The sequence below is a fragment of the Apodemus sylvaticus genome, chromosome X (assembly GCF_947179515.1).
Source record: "Apodemus sylvaticus chromosome X, mApoSyl1.1, whole genome shotgun sequence".
Taxonomy (NCBI): Eukaryota; Metazoa; Chordata; class Mammalia; order Rodentia; family Muridae; genus Apodemus; species Apodemus sylvaticus.
Genome location: NC_067495.1, coordinates 11,713,755 through 11,735,727, shown reverse-complemented (window position 1 = coordinate 11,735,727; position 21,973 = coordinate 11,713,755). Strand labels below are relative to the sequence as shown.

General features: G+C 43.0%; 1 protein-coding gene and 3 pseudogenes across 1 annotated transcript; 3 read left to right on the top strand and 1 right to left on the bottom strand.

The window, feature by feature from the left end:
- LOC127675204 (uncharacterized protein C12orf29 homolog) lies at positions 1-960 on the top strand (annotated as a pseudogene).
- Positions 961-5,146: 4,186 nt separating this feature from the next.
- Positions 5,147-14,783, top strand: LOC127675521 (vesicle transport protein GOT1B-like; annotated as a pseudogene).
- Positions 14,784-15,240: 457 nt separating this feature from the next.
- LOC127675520 (ubiquitin-conjugating enzyme E2 E3-like) lies at positions 15,241-15,929 on the top strand (annotated as a pseudogene).
- A 4,327-nt stretch (positions 15,930-20,256) lies between these two features.
- LOC127675210 (ferritin heavy polypeptide-like 17) lies at positions 20,257-20,787 on the bottom strand. The gene has a single exon (XM_052171221.1). It carries the CDS (start codon positions 20,785-20,787, stop codon positions 20,257-20,259), a length of 531 nt encoding a protein of 176 aa, XP_052027181.1.
- Positions 20,788-21,973: the final 1,186 nt, after the last annotated feature.

The window sequence follows — 21,973 nt, the reverse complement described above, 5'->3', positions numbered from 1 at the left end:
ATGAACCACCTAGGCTCTGTGCAGTGGAAGATGCCATGTGTGTTTGTGACAGACGTAAATGCTGAGCCTTCAGCCAAGTGGGATCATCAGCCATTTAAAGTTTTGGCAACTGAAATACTAAGTGAAAAGGCATTTGATGCAGATGTGTACAATGCGGTTGCAACAGAAAAAGTGGACGGAACACGCTGCTATGTCACTAACTACAGAGGTCAGCCATACCGTTGGGCTCAACTAGGAAGAACACCTAACAAGTAAGCAGACAAAGATTTAAAAAATTTCTACATTCAAAAGAAAGCACAAAAGAGGAAGACTTCAAGCCTATCCCAGAGTGCTGGATACCAGCAAAGGAAATAGAAAAACAGAACGGGAAGCCAGTACCTAATGAAAACGGGCACATTCCTGGTTGGGTACCAGTAGAAAAGAACAGCAAACAATATTGCTGGCACTCATCTGTAGTCAATTATGAGTTTGGAATTGCCCTGGTACTAAGGCATCATCCTGATGATCCTGGAGTTTTGGAAATTAGTGTTGTTCCCCTGTCAGATCTCTTAGAGCAAACTCTGGAGCTGATAGGAACAAATATCAATGGAAACCCATATGGGCTAGGAAGCAAGAAATACCCATTACATTTTCTTCCACCACATGGAACGTTCCAGGTCGGAAATCTGCCTACACTGAAACACAATGAACCTGCTGTCCTGGTTTGAAGACTGCAGAGAGGGTCAGATTGAAGAGATTGTGTGGCATTGCTGTGACGGCTTTTTAATTAAGGTCCACCGCCACCATCTTGCTTTATTCTGGCCACTTCCAGATACTTACATGAATACCAAATCAGTTATAATTAACATGAACCTGAACAAATATGACTGTGCTTTTGATAACCAGTCTTTGTTTAATCAGTTTTTGAAAGTAGATAAACAGAAATTTGATAGGCTCAAAGACATAATACTTGATGTGTAAAATGAAAATAATAGTTGGGATTACTGTGATTTTCTAATATTGACAAGTTTGTCGTGTTTACAGAGGTTGAACCTTCAATTTAATGTTGCTAGCTGTTTGGCAAAATATATGTCAACTTCTAAACAGGTTTCTACGTATCTATAGAAATCATAGTTAGAATTTGAATATCTTAACACAAAAATAAATATAAAATAATCAATTTTAAATAGTAAAATTGTTATAAGCTTACCCTTATGCTTTTCAAAATTTTAAGACATTATGAAAATAGGAATATTTATCATAGCTGTATAATCATATATTACTGAAGTCTTCAAAAATATAATTTTCTAACAAGTAAAAACTAAATATGATTTTATTTTTAAGCAAAATATACAATATTTTGAGATGTAAATTCTGTAGTTCGGGAACTGCTTGATTTCCAGCTGAGACTTAACTCATAAAATAGTTTTAAATCTAAAGTTAAACAAGTCATTAATAGATAGGGAAACTATTAGTACTTTCTCCATCTTCTGGCTGTTCAGAAACAACAAGAGGGCTAGACAGTTCAAATCCAAATTGTTCTGAAACTTTTTTTTAACTTCGCTTCTAATAGGATATTCTTTTTCATTTCTTCCTTATAATTGTACGTCAGCACTTCAATTTCTTCAAAAAATCAAGGATCAAATTTTTCAGTTCCCTTTTCAGCTTTTTAATTTCCTCCTAAAAGTTACAAACAGGATACATGTTTTTGGTTTGAAATTGAGATTTAATAATAAATATAAAAACTCAAAATCTTAAGTATAAATATTTTTCTTTATATTTTACTGTTCAACGTTCTGTTGTACCATGTGAATAATGTACAAGCTGCTATCTTTGACTAAATTTTAAGATTGAATCTTTAAATAGCCTCAGATATTCTCAGGCAAGTGAAAGGGACTTTACTTTTTACAACATTTAAGAGTTTTCAGTATTTTTAATGTTCTGATTTTTTATCTGTTATATATAATATTTATGATTATGGAAACTCCGGGACGTGTAAAGGTTTAGCACCTGGGGAAGGAGGCGCATGCACTTGCACACAGAGCAGCGAGGAACAGCCAGTGCTCAGTTCCAGACCATTGTGTTTCTGGAGTCTTAAGGAAGGGAACAGAAATGACTTAAGGGGAAGATCCCTGAAAATAATTTTGAAAGGTACTTAGAAAACTCTTTCCCCAGCATGACTCAAAAATTACAAAAATAGTTTTTAAAAACTATTAAGACATGTGCATTGGTTACAATTTAAAACAATTTTTTTTTTATTTTTTGGGACAGGGTTTCTCTGTGTAGCCCCTGGCTGTCCTGAAACTCACTCTGTACTCCAGGATGGCCTCGAACTCAAAATCCACTTTCCTCTTAAAAATAAATTTATTCTTTAGTCCTTTCTGTTTCTTTGTCTGCTTTTTTTTTGTAGTTGAGAGTTGTTTAATAAAAAGATGTTATGAGTCAAATTTAAAAAAAAAAAAAAAGCAATCTCAACTGACCTGGACCCCTGAGATATCTCAGACACTAACCAGGCAGCATACAGCAGCTGATATGAGGCCCCCAACACATATACAGCAGAGGACTGCTGGGTCTGTCCTCAGTGAAAGAAGATGCACCCAACCCTCGAGTGACTTGGGGCCCAGGGAGTGAGGAGGTCTGTGTGTGTGTAGGAACATTGAATTGGACACAGGACATGGGGAAAGGAGGTATGGGATGGGTCACAGGAAGGAAGACATACCTTAAAGGGGATGAAGTCTGGACTATAAAAAGGATTAAAATTTTATTAAAAATAGAAAGAAAGTAACATTTCTTCTACACCAAAAATAAATAATAAAAATAAAATAATAAATAAAATAAATCACATGTCTTGTACTTTCCCTTAAGGCCAACAGTATTTTTGTCAGCTGCATAGGTATAAGAACATTGTCATTATTGTAAAAGTGCTTTCATTTCCCTCGTGTTCTGAACAAACCTGGTCCACTTCAGAACATATGTGATGGTGGGTTTTTTTTTTTTTGTTGATGTTAACAAGATAAAATATAGTGCCTTAAACAAAGCCCATTACATTGGAGTTGGCCATGGCAAACCAGCACAAGAGCCTCAAGAGAAGGCACAAGAATCAGACCCACTCCTTCATATACGCAGGAATCCCATAAAAATACTAAACTGAGGCTTAGGGGATAGCTAAGTGGGTTAGAGCACTGACTGCTTTTCCAGAGTCCCTGAGTTCAAATCCCAGCAACCACATGGTGGCTCACAACCACCTGTAATGAGATCTGATGCCCTCTTCTGGTGTGTCTGAAGATGACAGTGAACTCATGTACAAAAATAAGTAAGTAACTAAGTAAACAAACAAGCAAACAAATAGATAAATAAATCTTAACAAAAAAAATACTAAACTGTGAGTACACCAAGTAAGCCTTTGGCAGATCCATACTTCTCCTACTGCACCTGAGATCCGGTCCCCCAGTCTCATCCCCAGATGGGTAGCAGAAAACCTGCTGCAGTCTCTGACCTCTCTGACCCCATCTCCCAATGGTCACAAAGACCTGTGTCCCGAACCTCTCTCCCCCAACTCAGCTCATTATCTCTGCCTCTAGCACCAGCAGGCTTTCCCTGGGAACATTCCAGCTGAACAGGCCAGGGAAATCTGTTCACGGAAAATTTCCTATCAGACAGCACACAGGCGCCACACTCTCCCAAAGTCCAGGAAGAAGCAGAAACCAAGGAACCAAACATTGACTCAACAGAGACAACAGCAGATATCATGATCCAGGCCCATATGCACCTATGACTGCACAAGGATAGGAAAGAAAAGCACAGCATACTTGCCCCTCTAAAACTGAAGCAGGACACTTGCAAAAGCTGATGTGCTACTACTGCAGCTACTCTTAAATTCTGTCACAAGAAAGCACGTGGGATTGCTTCTGAAGCACTGAGTCTGCTTGCTTCTGAAGAGCAGTGCATGCATTCCTAAGTACAATAAGATTGTTAAGAGCACAGAGAAAAATGGTGGAAAATTTTATAATAGCAAGGACGTTGTTCTGCCAATGCACATTACAACGGAGGAGTGCTCTACCACAAAGGGACAGACAGGGCTTGACCTGGAGAAATGCAGAGGAGATCAGATTATTATTTTATCCCTGCACCAGGACACTGATTGAACAAGAAGAAGAAAAGAGAGCACAGCATGTGCTTCCATAGCTGAAGCTGTACACAGAGGAATTTTGGGGAAATACCCACAGGTGATATTGAAATACCACACATGAGCATGCTGGCCTATACCTGGGTACTGCTACTGCAGTGATGTGCAAACTCCATTTACAAGGAAGCAAGAGTACTGCTACAACTGCCAAGCTGCTTGTTTCGGCACAGCAGCACCTATGTTGCTAGCTAGACCAGGATTGTAAGAGCACAGGGAAAATGGAATCACTTTTACAGCAGCAAGAGCTTTGTTATACCGATGGACTTTACAGCAGAGAAGTACTGTCACCCAAGTCAGCACAGATTTACAGAAAGGCAGAGAAAATGAGAATATTCCTGTAGCATTGCTGCAGTATGCTGACTAAACAAGAATGGAACAGGAGAGCACAGCTTATGTGTCCAAGTCTCATGCAGTACACAGTGGCACCTTTGGAAATCACAGCCATGTGATTCTGAAAGTGCTACACAAGTGTACACAGTGATATCTCAACTCCATCCTCAACAAATACATGAGATTACTCACACAACTATGAAGTTGTGCGCTTCAGAAAAGCACTCCACACATTCCCAAGTAGATTGGGTTTGTTAAGAACATAGTGATCATTTTTTTAAACCAGTAGTATTTAGTTTTTCCCCAGGCCATCTATTCTCTGGAAGTAACTATAAGATGGCTCCTAGTGATACTCTGCCATATTTATAAATCAATGTCTCATTCAGCCATACCCAAAGAAGTTTCCATCTGCATCAGAAGGGAAAATATGCAATGACCAGAACACACACACACACACACAGATGAATGGACAGGCAGACAGACAGACGGACAGACGGACAGACAGACAGACAGACACCTTGGAACACAGAGCCTTAAATGAGATGTCTCCATCCAATCCCTGCCCCCAGCGTTCAGGGAAGCCCACAGAGTGTAAGAGATGGAGGGGATGGAGGACACCAAGACGGAGGGCATGATGCCCTCTAAGTCCACATGGCCAACTCTCATAAGAACTCACAGAGACTGAAGCAGCAAGCCCAGTCCCTAAACCAGTCTGCAGATGAGCCTTTGCATCCATACTATAATTTTCAGCTTAAAGCTTTGAAGGGACGCCTGAATGTGTGCTCAAGGGAGTCTCTGATTCTTTGCCCGCTCCTGGGGTTCTCTTGTTATTTTGTTAGCTTCTCATCTCCACCTTTCATATGATGCCTTTCTTTTTATCTTATTATATTTTATTTTGTTATGTTTGTTCTTATCTCTAAGGAGCCAGTTCTTTTCTAAGGAGAGACAGAAAGGAAGAGATGGCAGAGGAAGTGGAAAGGAACTGTGAGGTGTTGAGAGAGGGGAAACGGTATTCTGAGTATATAGTATGAGAAAAGAACCTGTGTTTAAAAAAAACAAAAGGTGAGCAAAAAATAGCCTGGAACGTTAACAGACAACAGGAAATGAAACACTACATCATGCAAGCCGTGTGAATTAGTTAGGGTCTTACTGCTGTGAACAGACACCATGACCAAGGTAACTCTCATAAGGACAGCATTTAATTGGGCTGGCTTAAAGGTTTAGAGGTTCAGTCCATTATCATCAAGGCAGGAACATGGCAGCATCCAGGCAGGCATGGTGCAGGAGGAGTTGAGAGTTCTGCATCTTTATCTGAAGGCTGCTAGTGAAAGACTAGCTTCTGGATAGCTAGGACGAGGGTCTTATAGCCCACACCCACCTCCAACAACGCCACACCCTCTAATAGTGCCACACCCAGGGCTGAGCATATAGAAACCATCACACCATGCTAACAAATTGAAGAAGGTGAGAAAGAAAGAATGTTGTCACACTTTCACAACAAGAGCTTTGTAATAGCAATGGTGTTACAACAGAGAAGGGCTGTTTCACAGGAGGGAAACATGACTTACAGGAAAGCAGAGGAAATGATATGCTTTTCAAAGCATTGTGCCAGGACACTGATTGAACAAGAGTGGAATAGAGGGCAGCACATCACACAAGTATATAACTGAAACAGTACAGTGGCATCCTTTCAAAGCATGCACACAGGACAAAGCACCTCAGAATGGCATATTTGCACACTATTATGTCGATGACGGCTGCATCAATATCTAAACTCCATGACAACAAAGCTTACCAGATTCCTCATGCAATTCTGAAGTTGCTTGCTTGAGAATAGCAGAGAGTTTGTTCACAGTGGAAGGGGATTTGTTAGGAACATGGTGAAAATGGAAACACTTTGCCAACACCATGAACTTCCTGAAACAGGAATGTTAAGATGCACCAGTTGTTGTGATCATAAGAAAGCAGTGTGAGAATGTGCTCCATGGGGTGTGGGGAAGGGGGTTCATCAGCGGGGCCATGCTGAGGCTTCCCTTCCCACTCAGGACCAGCCACAGGAAGCTATAGAATAGAATAGAGTTCATTTTGGGCATGGGGAAGGGAGTTAAGGGGGTGGTAGAGGTAGGGAAAGGCAGAGAGAAGGAGAGTAGAGGTCGGCCATGACCAAGTGGAGAGAGGGGGAGAGGAGCAGGAAGGGAAGAGCCCAGGAGGGCAAGAGAGCGGGAAAGAGGAGAGTAAGAGAGGCAAGAGAGGGGGGACGCAGGAGTGGGCACGCAGCCCCTGTTCTAGTGGGCCAGACCTACCTGGTTGTTGCCAAGTAACTGTGGGGAGGGGCATACCTGGCTATTGCAAGGTCCCTTTGGGGAGGGACATACCTGGCTGTTGCCAGGTGACTGTGGGGTGGAGCTTAGCCAGAATCCTAGCACAAGTACTATAACTCAGGTCTGAATAGATTTACAGGAAAGTATTAAAAAGCACATTATAGTGGCACTAAAACAGGCCACTGGGTGGACAGGAATGGCAGAGAGGAGCACAGTATTCCCATTCACACCTGAATCAGCCCTCAGTACCACTTTAGGAAAGCACATGAACGTGATATTGAATTGCAACCCAAGAGCGTATTGGCCTATACCCACTTACTGCTACTGCAGTGGTTTCTAAATGTCATTTGTAAAGAAGCACAGGAGATTACTTGGACAAGTCTGAAGTTGGTTTCCAGAGAACTGTAATGCATAGGTTCCAGCATGGATAGTGATTGTCAACAACACATTGAAAAGTGTTGTCCTTGGACAGCAGGAAGATGTATGGCATAATGGTGGATGTCATGGAGATGTACTGTAACAGAAGTGGTGACTGACTTACAAAAGGGCAGATCCCTGACCTATGACTGACTGAGTGACAAGAATGGAAGTGGAGAGCACAGCAAAAGCATCAGTCACTGAAGCTGGACAAAGAGGCGTCCTTGGAAAAAACAAAAAGTTCCTGTGACTAAAACAGCCAATGGTGGCATATTTGCAAACAGCAATGTGCTACTGTTGTAGAGTTATCTAAGCTCTGTCTACAACAGTGCTGGAGAGATTACTTCTGCAACTCTGAAGGTGCTTATTTGTGAACAGGAGCACCTAAGACCCTAATGTACAGTGATTGTTAAGGACACAGTGACGATTATGCTACTTTTACAAAGCAGAACTTACTTTCCTAGATGCAGCTTACCAAGAAGCACTGTCCCTTACATGAGGATAACAGACAAGAAAGCAGAGGACCTGAGAATGCTCCAGTAGCACTTACCCAAACCCTGACTGAACAAGAATGGATAGGAGATCACAGCATAGGCCTGTATAACTGAAGCAGTGCTCTGTGGCATCCCTGCAGCACAAACTGACACGTGACTAAAACGCCTCACGATGGCATATTTGCAGAAATCTATGCACTGTTACAGCAGTGGTGACTCACCTAACTCCATTTACCAGGAAGCACAGGAGACTATGTGCTCGATCTAAAGTTGCTTGCTTCAGTACATCTCAAGTGGATCAGGATAGTTAAGAACAAGGTTAAGGGGCTGACTGAAGATCTTCTCCTCTCCTGTTTCCCCAGATCCTAACTGCAGTCTCATCCCCAGCTCTTCTGAAGAATAATTATGGCAGTCTTAACTGCCCACCCTGCCCCTTGATTCCCTTTTCTGTGGTGTCCACAGATCTTCCCATTCCAACCTCCTTTGTCCTTGCTTGGTCCCAGCCTCCAAAACCCACAGCCACCCCCTGATAACCCAAGGAGGACTCCTGCCTGAGAAAGCAATAGACTGAAGTCTGAAGCCCAATTCATACTTCTCCTTCTGTAACTCCACATCCAAACGTTCTCCCAGGTTTATCTTCAGCTGTGTAGCAGGAAACCTGCTGCAGTCTCTTTCCTCTCTGACCTCATCTTCAATGGATTCAAAATCTTTTCTCCCAAACTTCCTTTGCCCAACTCATTTCATTATCCATATAACAGGCAACCTCAGCAGGCTTTCACTGGGAACAAAGCAGCTGAGCTGGCCAGGGAAATAGATTCACAGAATTTATCCTCTCAGGGAACACACAGCCATACACTTTCCTAAGTTCAGGAAGGAAGAAGCAGTGTGGAGAACTTTTTGGACCACTTCAAGAAATTTGACAGTAAATCAAGTTTTGTTGATTGTTCACTATCTGATGGTGTTTATGTGTTGAAATCTAGCATGTCTGTGATAGTGGTCTATCAACCAGCTTTTGTTTTATTGCCTGTGAATATTACAGGACCTTGTGAAGGAGTAATGAAGGATTTAATGAAGGAGTCAGGGTTACTAGGATGAAGGATTCAGGGTTACTAGGATGATTGATTCAGCAGGATGATGAGGCTTAAAGGTGGGGGGTATAGGGGTTAGGTGAGTGTGGCTAGGCGGCGTGGGGGAAGGTGTCCAGGCGGGCCCTTGCCTGGGCACCTCTGCCCCTGAGGGACCACACACACACAGACATGGTATAGAATAGAGTTCATTCAGAATAGGGGATGGAAGTTAGTGGAGAGAGAGAGAGAGAGAGAGAGAGAGAGAGAGAGAGAGAGAGAGAGAGAGAGAGAGAGAGAGAGTTGAGGCCGGCCATGACCACATGGAGGGGGGGGGAAGAGCCCCAGGGGCAGAGAGGTAAGAGTATGTGGGAGAGCAGTGAGCAAAGAGAGAGAGGAGGAGCAAGTAGCCCCTCTTATAGTGGGCCAGATCTCTGGGGCGGGGCATACCTGGCTATTGCCAGGTAGGTGTGGGGTGGAGCTTAGACAAAACCCCAACACCTTGGTGTGTTGAAAAAAGCTTGCAGGTACTGAAAGAAGTGAGTCAGGCTTTAAGCAGAAGCAAGAGGGTAGTGGGCTTGATTATAGCTGGTATAGCAGCTTTAATTACATTGATAGCTAGCACCATTGCTTTTGCAATTGCTTTGACACAAGAAGTAAGTCAGCTACTTTTGTTAATTATTAGGTAAAAATTTGTTGCTAATGCTCTGAGTATCAGCAAGAAGATTTAAAGAGACATTTGGAACAGCGAATTGATGCTCATTATGATATTATTCAAATAATTAGAGAGGAGGCCATCTTGAGTGTCATGTTGAACACCAGTGTATTTGTGTCTCTTCTAATGTTTACAATGAGAATTACTATAGTTGGGCAAAAGTTCAAAGACACTCGCAAGGTAATTGACGTAATTCTTACACCTCTGTGGATGTTTTAACTTTGTATACTGAGATTTTGAATTTAAAGAATGCTGTTTCACTGCATTTTTATGCTGCAGAAATTGCTGATAAAATTATTCATGGCTCAAGGTCAGTATTTCCATCTTGGTCAAACTTAAAGAATGGCTTATACAGCTTGATCATGCATGTCCTGGGAATACTTCTACTCCTGCCCATTGTGGTAAACTTGTATTTGGTGGCCCAAATACATAGCTTGAAACTAAAAAGGGATTCCCAGAGAATCATTTACAGGCTCACAGCTAATGATTGGTAAATTCTGTACAGTGCCATACCAACCTAGGGCAGAATAGCATTGCTTTTGAAAATGCTAATTCCACGACTGGTATGGAAGGCATTTTTGTCAGAATAACCTAAGACAGAGACACTGTCAGTCTTGTTTATGAAATAAAAGGGAGAAATGTGGAGAGCTTTTGGTGCAGGTTATAGAAATTTGGCAAGGCCTTGTCACTGGGCTCAAGGAAGTAGGCTCAGAAAAGAATATTCACATTTATGTAATGCAATGATCAAGGTGTAGACAGCCAAGGAATGTGTGACTTCCCTTTTGTCTTGGTAATCCTGATAAGACCCAGACCCAGTGACTTTGGGACTTTGTTTCTTTGCTTTTTTTTTTTTTTTTTTTTTTTTTTTGGTTGCTACCTGGTGTGATCTCTTTGTTCTTTACCTTGTTTAATCACTTTGTCTTTGATCAAAGAACTGACCCTATTCTCTGCTAGGACCTAAAATGGTATGAAAGCTGGCTTGAAAAAAATTAAAGCCACATAGGCCTTAGCACAAGTTGGAGTCATGTCATAATGTTGTCAATTCATCTTTTTCTTTTCAGTCTTCACTCCTGCCCTTGAGACCCTGAAGACTGACTGAGCTGGCTTGGTCCAAGCAGAAACAAAGGAACAGAAAACTCACCAAGGAAATGAAAAACCAGATTCATCACCCAGAACTATAAATGACTAGATTCCAGCATGAACACACAATCCTTCACAGCCTGGACAATATGCCTCCACTGGAGCCCAGCTCTCCTCCCACAGCAGTCCTGAATATTCCAACATAGCCAAAGTTCCAGAAAAGGTCCCTGAAACAGCCAGTAAGAAGGTGATAGAGTGTCGTAATGCAGAAATAACACCTGAAAGAAATTTGGGCAAATACAAACATTGAAAAGAAATGAATAAAACTTTTCAAGTTCTGAACATGGAAGGAGAATTAATGAAGGTACCCAAAATGGATAAATTCTGGAAATGAAAAGCTGAGAATATGGACAGAAACTACAGTGGCAAGTTTTACCAATGGAACACAAGAGCTGGAAGAAAGACTCTCAGGTATTGAAGACATGATAGAAGAAATGGATACAGCAACTCAAAAATGTTAAATTTAAAAACTAACAGAAAACATACAGGAAATCTCAGATACAATGAAAAGACCACATCTAAGATTAATAGGAACAGAGGAAAGAGAAGAAACCCCTCTCAAAAGCAGAGGAAATATTTTAAACAAAATCATAAAAGAAAATTTTACAACATGATCAGTGAAGCAGCTTGAATGGAAGTATTCCTGCCAGGTAGCTCCATAGCCTTCAGTGCACAATACACCAGGAGAGAGTTATCTCCCAGCATTGCTTTCACTTCTGAGCTCAGAGGTGAGATCTCCACCTTTTCTCTGGCGGGGAAGAGCTAGGAGCACAGGGCCATATGATCCATGGAGCAGCTTGGACAGAGGCCTTCAGGCTTCCATTTATACCAAGGAGCCAGGTGTCTCCACAGCCTTCTGTGCACAGACCCTGACAGAAGAGAGTTGGTCTCCCAGGTGTATGGACACAAGCTTACAGGCCCACAGGAGGGACAAGCTCCATCCAGAGACAGCAAGACCAACCAGCACCAGAGGTAACCAGATGGTGAAAGGCAAGCACAAGCACCCTACCAACAGAAACCAAGGCTACCTGGCAACATCAGAACCCAGTTCTCCCACCACAGCAAGCCATGGATACCCCAACACACCAGAAAAGCAAGAGCTATATTAAAAATCATATCTCATGATGCTGTTTGAGGGTTTCAAGAAGGACTTAAATAACTCCCTTAAAGAAATACAGGAGAACAGGGGTCAACAGGTAAAAGCCCTTAAAGAGGAAACACAAAAATCCCTTAACGAAATAAGGGAGAACATGGGTCAACAGGCAGAAACCCTAAAAGAGGAAACACAAAAATCCCTTAAAGAATTACAGGAAAACACAAACAAGTGAAGGAACTAAACAAAACTATCTAGGATCTAAAAATGGAAGTTGAAACAAAGAAAAAATCTCAATGTGAGACATCTGTGGAGATAGAAAACCTTGGAAAGATTTCAGGAGTCATAGATTCAAGCATCAACAACAGAATATAAGAGACAGAAGAAAGAATGTCAGGTGCTGAAGATACCATAGAAAACATTGACTCAACAGCCAAAGAAAATGCAAAATGCATAAAGCTTGTAACCCCAAACATCCAGGAACTCCAGGACACAATGAGAAGACCAAACCTAAGCATTATAGGTATAGAAGAGAGTGAAGATTTCCAACTTAAAGGGCCAGCAAATATCTTCAACAAAATCATAGAAGAAAACATCCCTAACCTAAGGAGAGAGATGTTATGCCCATGAACATAAAAGAAGCCTACAGAACACAAAACAGACTGCACCAGACCAGAAAGTCCTCCCAGCACATAATAATCAAAACAACAAATGCACTAAACAAAGAAAGAATATTAAAAGCAGTAAGGGGGAAAAGGGCAAGTAACTTATAAAGGCAGGCCTATCAGAATTACACCAGACTTCTCACCAGAGACCAAGAAAGCTTGAAGATCCTGGGCAGATGTCATACAAACCCTAAGAGAACACAAATGCCAGCCCAGGCTACTATACCCAGGAAAGCTCTCAATCACCATAGATGGAGAAACCAAGATAGTCAATGATAAAACAAATTTACACAATATCTTCCCACAAATCCAGCACAACAAAGGATAATTGATGGAAAATGTCAACACAAGGAGGGAAACTGCACCCTAGAAAAAGTAAGAAAGTAATCTTCTCCCAACAAACTCAAAAGAAGATAGCCATACAGGCATAAAAATAACATCAAAAATAACAGGAAGCAACAATCACTATTCATTAACATCAATGGATTCAATTCCCCAATAAAACAACATACACTAACAGAAATATTTTTCATGTAAATCTTCAATTTTATCAGAAAATGTTTGTAATTCCTCTTTCAATTAATGTAGTAATTTTTATATGTCTACCATTTATCTGCATTAATTTTTGTGATAATCCCCAATTTTAACATGTTTTTATGTATTTCTTTTTTATCAGAAATGTTTTCAATGTAACTTTCTGTTTTTACCACAAAATATTTTTAATTCCACCTTCAATTAATTTAGAAATGTTTTATTTGTCTACCATTTTATCTGTATAATTTAACAAGAAATAGTCAATTTAAATGTGTTTTTCTATATATTTCTTGAATTTTGTCAAAATATTTTCCATGCACATCTTCAATTTTACCTGAACATGTTTCTGGTTCCAGTTTCAACCAACTTAGAATTATTTTATGCCTCTCATTTTATCTGTATAATTTTCCATGACAATCCTTGATTTTAACATGTTTTTCTACATATTTCACAAATTTTATGAGAAATATTTTCCATGTAATCTTCCATTCTATCACAAAATATTTCTACTTCCTTTTTCAATTAACTTAGCAATGTTTTTGTGTCTACCACTTTACTCTTCAATTTTCCATGAAAATTGTCCATTTTAACGTGTTTTTCTATATATCTCTTCTATTATATCAGAAATATTTTCCATATAAATCTTCAATTGTATCATAAAATGGTTTTACTTCCTTTTTCAATGAAAGAACCTGCTTTTGAAAAGAAAGAAGAAAAAAAGGAACTTTTCCTAACCCGGAAGATGGAGATGCCAATAAAGGCATATGAAGCATACAGATGAGAAAATAGAATGGACCAGAAAAGGAAGTCCCTTTGCACAAGATAGTTTAAATATTAAATTTACACACACACACACACACACACACACACACATCTTTAAAAAAACAAAAGATGATGCATGTGGTAGACATACCACTAGTTCCAAAACTTGGCAACTAGGCAGAGGCAGGCAGATCTCTCTTGTGTGAGCTATATAAACTTAAGCAAAAAGAATCATTACAGGGCTGTGTAAGTGAAAGGACCCTTAAGTAAGGCCAGGTATATGCACTCTATAGAAAGAGCAGGCCATATTTGCATTCAGTTTATTACTTGCTTTGCTTCCCTCTGTGTGAGTTTATCCTGGCCTCCTTGTGCACTGCATGCCCATGGCACATCCGACACATTCTCAGTTACACACTCATACACATGATATTAAAAAAATAAAGTATTTTATAAGATGTTCCTAAAGACACTTGGCGTCTTGGGCCTGGGCAGCATCGCCGAGGCTCTTCTCGGGACCAGGCTGCGTGGGCAGCGAGGCACCAGGATCCTAGCCTGCGCTGCCAGCATAACGTCCGTCTCAGACTCACGGATATGCAGAAAATACGCATGGGCTTAACAGGATTTGGAGCGTGGTTTTTTTCTTTCTGTTCGTTGGAATGATTCTCTTTTTTGACAAAGCAGTTGGAAATTGGATATTGGAAATGTTCTGTTTGTGGCCGGGTTGATTTTTGTGATTGGTCTAGAAAGAACATTCAGATTCTTCTTCTGGAAGCACAACATGAAAGTCACTAGATATATGTGCATATATAGGCAGTGTGTTTGTGTTTCTTATTCGTTGGCCTTTCATAGGCATGATCTCTGAAATTTAGGTATGGATTCTTTCTCTTGTTCAGGGCCATTTTTCCAGTGGTGGTTGGCTTTTTCAGAAGAGTGCCTGTCTTCAGATCCTTCCTAAATCTCCCTGGAATCAGATCATTCCTAGACAAAGTTTGAGAAAGCAACAATGGGGTAATAACAAGGGAGCTAAAGAACTTTAAAAACGCATTATTTATAAAGCCGTTTTATGGTGCTTTTGGATCTTAAAAAAATGTTCCTAAAATAGGGGAAGTCCTACTTAAGCAATTAAAATAGACACTATCATCGGGCCCTCATCTAGAATCAGGGACTTTTAGGAATTTATGGAGAATATCTTACATTGAAGCCTGTGTTTCTTGGAGTGCCCTGGGGTCTCCCGGGTCCCAGAGCGCCCACTCCACAGTGGCTCCAGGAGCGCAGGTTGGTGCCACCTTCCTGCTGCAGCAGTGCAGCACTACACAACCATCTGTGACTTTGGATGTTCCACAGTCCTGGGTCTGAGCCTCCAAGGCTGCTTTTTTTCTGCCTCCTCGCCCAGAGTCCCTGCTCAGATACCCACCCAGGCTGCATCCATTTTCTCAAGGAAGGTTCCTCGGCACTCTCCCTCCCGCACAGCATAGTGGAGCATGAGAGGGCTGCGTGCACGAGCAGCCAAGACATTTATCCCAGACATAACTTCACCAAGATGTCCAGTGACAGGCAAAGGTCAGACCATGAGAGCCCCAGCACCAGCTGTGGCAGTTCAGATGCAGACCGGGGAGACCCTGCTGCTCCAGTGCCTGGGGAACAGGAAGAAAGAAAACCTTCTGCCACCCAGCAGAAGAAAAACACCAAACTCTGTAGCAAAATGCCTTCTAAGTTACCCACTAATGCTAAAAGAATTCAGGAGCTAGTTGAGATCTCCCTGGATCCTCCTCCTGACTAAGGTGCTGGGCCTAAAGGAGATAATATTTATGAATGAAGGTCAACTATACTTACTTCACCAGCTTCTGCATATGAAGGTGGTGTCTTTTTTTCCTGGACATCACATTTTCTTCAGATTATCCATTTAAGCTACCAAAGGTTACCTTCCATACCAGAATCTATCACCACACCATCAACAGTCATGGAGTCATCTGCCTGAATTCTCTGAAAGACAGCTGGAGCCCTGTTTTGAATATTTCAAAGGATGTGTTCCCTATTTGCTCCCTTTTGACAGGTTGCAACCCCGAGGATGCTCTGTTTGGAAGCACAGCCACTCAGTATTTGAACAACAGAGCAGAACATGGCAGGATAGCCAGACAGTGGACAGAGATATGCAACATAATTCACATAATTTGTATGCAGTGCGAAGGAGCAGAAGGCCTCTTCCCACTTTTGTACACAAAAGCCTGAAGCTAAAGGAATAAAGGGAGCGGTGACCTTGGAGAGTAACTCCTTATGCAAGTAAGCTTCCCACCTGTAAAGAGAAATTAAAGTGTAGGGCAACGTGTGGTGATGTCTGCCTTTAATAACAGCACTTGGGAGGCAGAGGCAGGTGAATCTCTGAGTTCAGGTCAACCTGGTTTACAAAATGGGTTCTCAGATAGCCAAGCTATTGCAGTAAAAACCAGAAAGTTGGTAGATTTGCATTTGAATGAGGGGGCCTTGTGGCCACACCAGCATGCAGAAAAACTTGACAGTATAGGCAATTTGATTCTGACTTCAGAGCAAGGATTGAAAAGGGAGGATTGTGGAATTTCCCTCTGCAGCTAAGGAGAAGTGTCCAGGCCAGGCGTGTGTCATGGGAGTGTCCCTGCATGGAGGCCCAGAGAGGCCAGTGAACTAAGCTTTGAAGGTTAAGCTTGGATTGCCTTGGAGACTCTGAGAATTAGAGATGCCAGAGTTGCTGTATACCTGTTGAGGAAAGCTGCTATCAGGGGATGGAATCAGCCGAAGAGAGAAGTGCGTTGCAGTCTGTCACGTGGTTATTAGTAATCATTCTTGTGCATGTTTGTAATGAACATCAGAAAAAAGACCAGATTGAAATACAGAATGTACAAGCCACTGAGACTGACAAGGTTAGGGCCACTGTCAAAGCTTGTGCTTGGAGCTGTCATTGTTGAGGAAGTTGATGTCCTTAGAGAAACACCTGAGGTGCACTCAACTAAGAATATGGTACCCTTGTGAAAAGATCCCACCCAGCTATGCTTCTGTATTGTGAAAGAAAAGTGCCTAAGGACATTTGGGATGCCACAACGCTACAACACAGAAAGCTGTTAAACTGGCAAAAGGGAGCCAAGGTTATGCCAGGCTGACAGCTAAACTAGGCACTGTTGCCACGATGGCTTTAAGGTCATGTAAAGTCACATACAGTCACACGAAGTCACATGCAGCTGTAAGAGTAAAGGGGTCATGCATGGACTGTTCCCTCACAGTTTCAGAGAACCACTGGGGTTAGGCAGTGTGTGGAAGACAAGTGCGTGTATGAAGGACCTGCGGGACAAGAGACCCTAAGAAAGCCAACCATGCAGCCCTGAAAATTAAGCCTCAGTTGACATGGAGACCCCAAGATGTTGGAGATGCCAGTACTGTGCAACATCTATTCAGCATGGCTGACTTCGAAGGATGGGCCCAGCCCAAGAGATAGATAGTATGCTAAAGGCAGCAAAGCCGGGAGGGTGCAGCTGTGTAAGCCCTTTGGTATCAACCATGGAGGTACAGGGGATGGCATTAGCCCTGCTGGGTTTCAGTACTGATTGGTGCAACTTTTTCCTCATTATGTCTATAGTCATCCCTTTTGAAATTGTAGGGTATATTTTATTATATATCAGAAATATGTCATTTAACTTTTTATTTTATAAGGAGTAACAATTAGGAGATTGCCTAGTGTCTCTAAAGAGACTTGAGGGGTTTTCTAATTTCATTTTTTTTTTTACTTATTCACTTTGCATCCCGATAAGTCCCCCCTCCCTTTACCTGAAACCACAACCTTTCTTTTCTAAGTGGGTTGGGGCTTTCTGGGTATTCCCCATCCTAGTACTTTAAGTCTGTGAGGCTAGGAACATCTTAAGCAATGTAGTGATGGTGGGAAAAATATGGAAGCTCTTAAAATTAGACTACATTCATTTTGAAATATATATATATATTATATATATATACATATGTATATATATATGTTCAGAAGACGATTGGTACCACGGAGTCGAATGTGGTGTTTTCCATGGGATGACACACCATAGTATCAGGTATTTGAATACTTGGTCCCATGTGGTGGCACTGTTCTGAGGAGGCTTGGGGGTTTGATCTCGTTGGAGGACATATGATACTGGCGGAAGTCTTTGAGAGTTAGGAGACCCACCATTTCAAGCTTGTGCTCTGCTTTGTATTAATGGTTTAAGATGTGAGCCCTCAGGTTCCAATTGCACTGAAATGCCTTACTCCATCTTAATGGACGCTAAAACTCTGGAAGCATGAACCAAACAAACCCTTTCTTCCACAAGTTACCTTTGATATAGTATTTTATCATAGAAATAGAAAATAGCTTAATATACCAGTGGTCTTCTCCAGGGTGTGCACCTTAAAATAGAGAAAAGCAGCACGGGACTCATCAGCCTTGCTGACAGTTATGGCAGATGTTATAGACGTTTTGGGTTTTTTTTTATTGTTGTTGTTTTGATGATTTCCTTACCCATTCTCCAGCAATGAGGGCTCATTTCCCCAACTGTGTTGTTTGTCATGTTTTTAGTAGAGGTTATAGTTATTCTCATGATTTTACCATTTGTATGTTAGTATATAATCATCAAGTATCTGCCCTGGGCCTTAGACCTTTGTGGCCAACTGAGGTCTGCAGCAGCTTTCTGTGTACGCACTAATGGCCCACCCCTGAAGGTCTCTTTCTGTTTGACACCCTAAAAACAGCACCATAGCAGTAGGCAGGCACAGCAATAGTCACTATAAAACCTACTGACAGTCTGTGTTGATTTCTGAGACTGAGTCCTGGAGGAGGGTCAGACAATCTTAAGCTCAACTATTAGAAAAGCAGGGACGGCTATTTTAGGAGCCTCCACTAGGGTTGTGACATGCTCCTCCAGGACACATCAGCTGTTACAAATTGCTAAAGACTGGCATAAATAGTATGCCTCAGGAACTGGTAGGGAACCTGAAAGGTGGAATGCCCTGGAAGTCTTTAAGCCCCCGACTGTGAGACCCCTTAGGGAACTCCAGCTCTGGGGGTGGAGGGGGGGTCTTTCCATCCTCTCGAGGGAAGCTCTTTGTAAGTTCTAATAAAATTTGTCATTTTCATTCTCCTTTTTCTCTATTTGGGACTTCCACACTCTTCCCCTTACTTTAAATTCCCTGTGTCCTGACACTCTTGTTTCTTTCATGTGTTGGTCTTCTGCTTCTCCTGGAAACCCATTTGTTGTTCATCCCACAGAACTAAGTCGCTTAATTGTCTAGATGTCCACCCCTATCTTTTTTAAGAATTAATTTATTTGTGGGGTGGTGGGCTGTGATAGGCAGCCTGGCCACTGGTAGAGCTCAGGCTTGAAGCCCTGGTGACCCAGCAGGTGACTATCGCCTGCAAGGAAAGATAGGTGTTTGGCTACACTCCTTGGGACCCTGGCTCCTGTCATGTAGCTACAGCTCCCAACCCCCGCCCCCCATGCCCCATAGAGAGGTCTGTGCTCAGCAGGCACATAGGAGGAGCACCAAGCCCTCCCACATGCAGATAAGGTACCCCAAGCTCTCAGCCCCTGACCCATCCCCAAACTGTATATAGGAGTCCTATCCAGAAAGAATAACTGTGTGTGAGAACTACTCCGTCCTCCAAGAGCTTCTGTCAACAAGAGCTGTAATGCTGCCCATTGGGAAGAAATCAGCTCTCCCAAAACACCACCTGAAGCTGCCCCGCCTCCTGGCTCAGCCCAGTGCAGCCTGACTCAGTGCTGCATGATGTGGAGCAGCTGAGACAGCATGGCAGAGACTGAGGTGAGGCCAGCTGCAGCAGCAGGGGTGGTGGAGATTGTGGAGACGACTCCCCCTTCCTGCTCTTACTCTCTCCCCTTTGCCTGAACACTCACACCTGGACGGCCAGAGATCTCTCTGGAAAGTCTCCAGTACACAAGCCCGCATTTATTTATTTACTTTACATTCCGATTGCTGTCCCCTCTCAGTTTCCCCTTCATACACGCTCTCCTCCTATCCTCCTCTCGCCAACAGTCTTCTGGATATTCAAAGTTAAAAAATAATGGGAAAACTGTGGAGATATTCTCCAGACCACCAATTTTACAACTCCCGTGAGATCCACATTCATTTTTCCCACAGAGAGAGGGATTTTTGGTAGTGGTGTAATTTTATGGGACTGTCTCCTGTACCTCAGGAGGGCCTCCACCTTGCTATCAAGCAGAGGATGGCAATGAATACTTGATATCCCTGCCTCTAACTCCATGGTGCTGTGATTTCAGGTCTGCACCACCATATCCCTGCTTATTGCCATGGTTGAGATGCCTGCTACGGTTTCCTGAGTACTATAAACACTGTGACGAGTGGCTACACCCCCAGTCCCCAAAGTTAAGAATTTAAACATCAACTTCAATTTTGCTGCAAACAAACAAATTTTATTTTAATCAGAAACAGAACACAAGTGAACTTTGCTTCAAAACCGACATGAACATCAGGTGTAATGACCAGAGACAGACCCCATGGCAGAGGGGCATCCCGGTTCAGTCCACTTGAAACTTTATGACAGGCTGAGCTTTTCAAAGAGGTACTCGACCATGTTATGCTCTCCATCCCCCATCTGGCGCAGGGTGGTCAGGTAGCCGCTCATCTCCTTCAGAACTTGGACCTGCTGATCCAGGCAGTTTTGCTCGAGGAATTGGCAGAGGTGGGCGTCGCCTTTTTCCTTGGCCACTTTGTGCATGTTCAGCAGGCTCTGGTTGATCATCATCTCCATGTGGAAGGCGCATTCCAAGGCCTGGAAGCCCCCATACCAGCTCTCGCGCTCTGGTCTTGCGAGGTCACGAAGGTTGACACAGCCTCCACGCTTGTTCTGCAGGTTCATGAACATCTCGGCACTGCTCCGGCAGCTGTGTGACTTGCTCAAGAAGAACCGCTTGAAGTTCTCCTGGGCCACGTCATCACGGTCGAAGTAGACGGCCATCGACATGTACATGTAGGAGGCATAGAGGTCCAGCTGGACATGGGTGCTGATGGCATCCTCGCAGTGCCAGTCATAGTTCTGTCGCACTTGAGAAGGAGCTTCGGCCATGGCGGTGGCACTTACACAACAGCCTCAGCAGTTCCCACCTGCTCAGAGGGGCAGGGCGGCTCCAAAGAACACAGTCCCACAGTCCCAAAGCACCTCTGAAGAGACCAGAGGGATTCAGCTGGAGCCGGAGGCAGCAGCCAATATGGCTGTTCCCACCCAACGACCTCGGTATTTAAGGGCAGGGTTTACAGGAAGAGGCGGGGCATCAATGGAAATGAGTGTTGACAACCAATCAGGACATTGTTTTAGCCCCGGGGATTATTGGGGGGTGGGACATCAGCGGAAATGAGTGTTGGTGACCAATCATGGGGAGGAGCGGGGCATCAGCGGAAATGAGTGTTAGGGACCAATCAGGACGTTTCTACCCCACGGGTCATGGGAGGGGTGAGGCATCAGCAGAAATGAATGTTGGCGACCAATCATGACTTTTTTTCATCTTCTGGGCTTATGGGAGGAGCAGGGCATCGGCAGAAATGAGGGTTTGCCCCTAATCGTTAAATTATTTCAGCCCCAGGGCTTATTGGAGGGGAGAGGCATCAGCGGAAATGAGTGTTGGCGACCAATCATGACATTGTTTCAGCCCCAGGGCTTATTGGAGGGGAGGGGCATCAGCGAAAATGAATGTTGGCGACCAATCATGACATTGATTCAGCCCTAGGGCTTATTGGAGGGGCGGGGCATCACCAGAAATGAGTGTTGGTGACCAATCATGACATTGTTTCAGCCCCAGGGCTTATTGGAGGGGCGGGGCATCAGCGAAAATGAGTGTTGGCGACCAATCATGACATTGATTCAGCCCCAGGCCTTATTGGAGGGGCGGGGCATCACCAGAAATGAGTGTTGGCGACCAATCATGACATTGTTTCAGCCCCAGGGCTTATTGGAGGGGAGAGGCATCAGCGAAAATGAGTGTTGGTGACCAATCATGACATTGTTTCAGCCCCAGGGCTTATTGGAGGGGCGGGGCATCAGCGAAAATGAGTGTTGGCGACCAATCATGAGGTTTCTACCCCACAGGTTATGGGAGGGGAGAGGCATCAGCAGAAATGGGTGTTGGTGACCAATCATGACATTGTTTCAGCCTCAGGGCTTATGGGAGGAGCGGGGCATCAGCGGAAATGAGTGTTGGCTTCTAATCATGACATTTTTCATCTTCTGGGCTTATAAGAGACCACAGAGCATCGAC

Coding starts and splice junctions, on each gene's coding strand:
- LOC127675210 (XM_052171221.1), bottom strand. CDS start 20,787: ATGGCCGAAGCTCCTTCTCAAGTGCGACAGAACTATGACTGGCACTGC.